The sequence below is a fragment of the Triticum aestivum genome, chromosome 6B (genome assembly GCF_018294505.1).
Source record: "Triticum aestivum cultivar Chinese Spring chromosome 6B, IWGSC CS RefSeq v2.1, whole genome shotgun sequence".
NCBI classification, from domain to species: domain Eukaryota; kingdom Viridiplantae; phylum Streptophyta; class Magnoliopsida; order Poales; family Poaceae; genus Triticum; species Triticum aestivum.
This window is the reverse complement of record NC_057810.1, coordinates 489935367-489938284: the sequence shown is the minus strand read 5'-3', so window position 1 is coordinate 489938284 and position 2918 is coordinate 489935367. Positions and strand designations below refer to the sequence as shown.

Sequence of the window (2918 nt, the reverse complement as noted above, 5' to 3'; positions counted from 1 at the left end):
AGACCAAACGGTGGACAAGTGGCAAGCGACCAAGACTACTACAATTAGGCGTCCACCTGACATGGAGAGAGGCATCTTAAGCTTCGCCGAGATCTTCGAAAATCCTAGCTTCAGCCGATTAGCACAATCACTAGGTTCATCTAGGCACACTGTCTAGATCATCCACCCGTAACTCAACAAGTTTACCTCCAACTCCGTGAGCACATCCTGTACAAACCTAATGTTCCATCTTACACTCAGTATTAATTCTCTCCATCACCCGTTTGTCGAACCTTCCATCTTCCACCGATGAATTTTCATTCTCTTCTGGTCTTCATCAAACCAATCTTTCGGAACCCCAAGACCAGATCAATCTATTGTATAGCAAGAAATTCACGGTTCGTAAATAATGTTCTCTTATGGTAAACCCGGTACCGGCCAGACATCTCTGGTAAGCCAATAAATATCAATAGTTTCACGGCCCAAAAGCTAATACATATCAATTAATCTCTTATAGTAGTATTTGGTTACCCAATAAAGCTGATTAATCATTGGCACATACATATTTTGTTATTAGTTTAAGATTCATACTTCATCGTAACCAAAACATAATCTTATTTTGTCTGTTTGCTTTGCATCAAGATTTATCCCGTATGGGCTTTTTATTGTGTTAAAAAACATTTGGCCCCTGTGGCAACGCGCAGGCACATACCTAGTTAGTTTTATAGAAAAATGGTAGATAAATCACGAGTACGTGCAAAATATGTGTTCTCCGTTACAAAGCACATGTAAGATGGGCCTTACTTATTGCACAAATCAAGCATAAAAATGAAAAAGAAAATACCCACACAAATCTCCGCATAAGAATGAAAAAGAAAAGAAAAAAGAAAATATCCACACAAATCTCCGCATAAGATCAATGACATAGGACTTAGATGTGTAATACTTACGGCACATCTAGATGTGCTTTAGCAAAACTTAATAATTTATATACAAGAAATTAGATTATGCGTACAATTAATTATTCGCCGAGCAACAAGTACTCAAGGATCTTCCTTTGTGTGATTTAGGTGTTTCACGAAATTTGTAGACCACGGAACAGGCACGATCAGGTAGCGCTGGCGATGGAGATGGTGGCGTTCAAATAAGCAATGCACTCGGTTGGCAGGTTGAGGAAGGTGTTCATGAATACGTCATCGATGGGGTTGAGGACGGCCACCCCGACCAGCTTGCATCTCCCTCCACCGTCCAATCTTTCGCCAGTCCCACGTCTTATGGCTCCACTGGACTCCTCAGACGTCAGTGTTGTGTCGACGAACAACGGCGGAGCTTGGTAGATGCTCCCAACCGAGAAACAGAACCTCGACCTGAACTTCAGGTCGACCTGAAACGTGCATATGCATGCAGAGGCCATGATCATTTTCTGCGACCATTTAAATTCCAAGCAAGAACTTGTTATAAATAAATACCCTGATCACAGGCAAGAGTAGGCTACCAAATCTCTCGGTCGTCGGTCCCGAAAAAGTAATTTGTTGTCTGGGCTGATAAGTGGTAACAACAAATGGGCGCAGGACGAGAGGAGGCAGTGCAAAGGTTACCTGACCAGTCGTCCGATCGATGCTCCCGCGCAGAGCCTCGGGCAAGATGTCGATCTTGAGGAACGGCGGCAGCGGCAGCCCTAGGAACCTAGTGGTGGCGCCGGACATCGCCGGGATGTATAGGCTCGACACGTCAAAATCGACGAGTACCTTGTCATCCGCCTCCTCCGTGCCGCTCGCGCCACGCCCGGCGCCCACGCCGCGGCCGCCATGTGCGTTGTAAGCGAAGTCCGGGTACCGTGAGATGCCGAGCCGGCAGCCGTCGCGCGTCAGGAACTCGACGCTGAACGTGTCGGCATCGGGCCGAGCCCGCGGCGCCGCGACGGCGGGCGCAGGTTGCTGCTCGCCTTGGCCGGTGGATGCTGCCGAGACCGCGTGTTTGTGGCTGCCTCGCGGATGTAAAGGTCTCGGCCGTGAGCCGGAGGCGCATGGTTTCCTGGGATTGGCGAGTTTTTGCAGGGCTGGGCCTGGGAGGCTCCACGAGGAGGTGTTGATACCGCCCGGCCTTGCCATTTGGAGTCTGCGCCGCTGCAACGACGAAGAAGAGGGACCCGGTGCGGCTTGCAGTTGTGGCTGTGCGATGGACCTTGGAAACCTTATCCCTAGGCTCTGTTTGGTTGCAAAGTATACGTAAAAGTGTAGTATTCGAAAGGAAAACGTTCATGTTCGCCACGTTGGATCCTATGAGCCAGCCACGTCCACTCCTCCTCATTTAGGCTTTATTTGGTAGTAAGGTAAGGAAAATCCAGGGCGAGAATCCCCTAGGGAGGCAATTTCACGAACACATACGGTCCCCCCGTCCACCATGGGAGAACTTTCTGTCTTGGCAACAAGGGGAGGAACCCCTGCAACCAAAACAATCCGAAATTAGAAATCAAATTCCAGATAATTTCAAACATCTCTCGTAATGAGGGGGGTCGTAGGAAGCAGAGGGGCCTGATCGCGGGGGAGGCGGAGGAGATCGCCAGGTAAAGCAGGAGGTCGCCAGGGAGATGCTCGGTCGCACGATTCGGTGTCGCAAGAGAGACGTGGGTTTCCTCCCCGACGTCAGGAGGTGTGGATTTAACGCCCAGGGAAATGAGGTGGAAAGGGCTGACAAACCCTGTCAAGGGGCACAACCAAATGTGTCGACGGCTTGCCCGGGTCAAGTTTAGCCCGTGGGCTCCCTCCCCAGGGATTAGACAGGGGATCCCTAGGGGATTCCTCGAAACCAAACAAGGCCTTATGGGCCTTGCAAACCGCATCCATCTTCCTTCTTCCTTATCTCTTTCACTCAGTTTTCCCCCAAATCAAACACGACCTGCTCTGCTTCGACGACGTCCGCCTCCATCTGCCCCGTGC

At 49.9% G+C, this 2918-nt stretch overlaps 1 protein-coding gene across 1 annotated transcript; it reads right to left on the bottom strand.

The window, feature by feature from the left end:
* Positions 1-717: 717 nt before the first annotated feature.
* On the bottom strand, positions 718-2169 carry LOC123134283 (uncharacterized). Its single transcript, XM_044553554.1, has 2 exons — positions 1578-2169; positions 718-1363 (listed from the first exon to the last, which is right to left on the bottom strand). The coding sequence occupies exons 1-2, from the start codon at positions 2088-2090 to the stop codon at positions 1088-1090; spliced, it is 789 nt and encodes a 262-aa protein (XP_044409489.1). The 5' UTR covers positions 2091-2169; the 3' UTR covers positions 718-1087.
* Between the last annotated feature and the right edge of the window lie 749 nt (positions 2170-2918).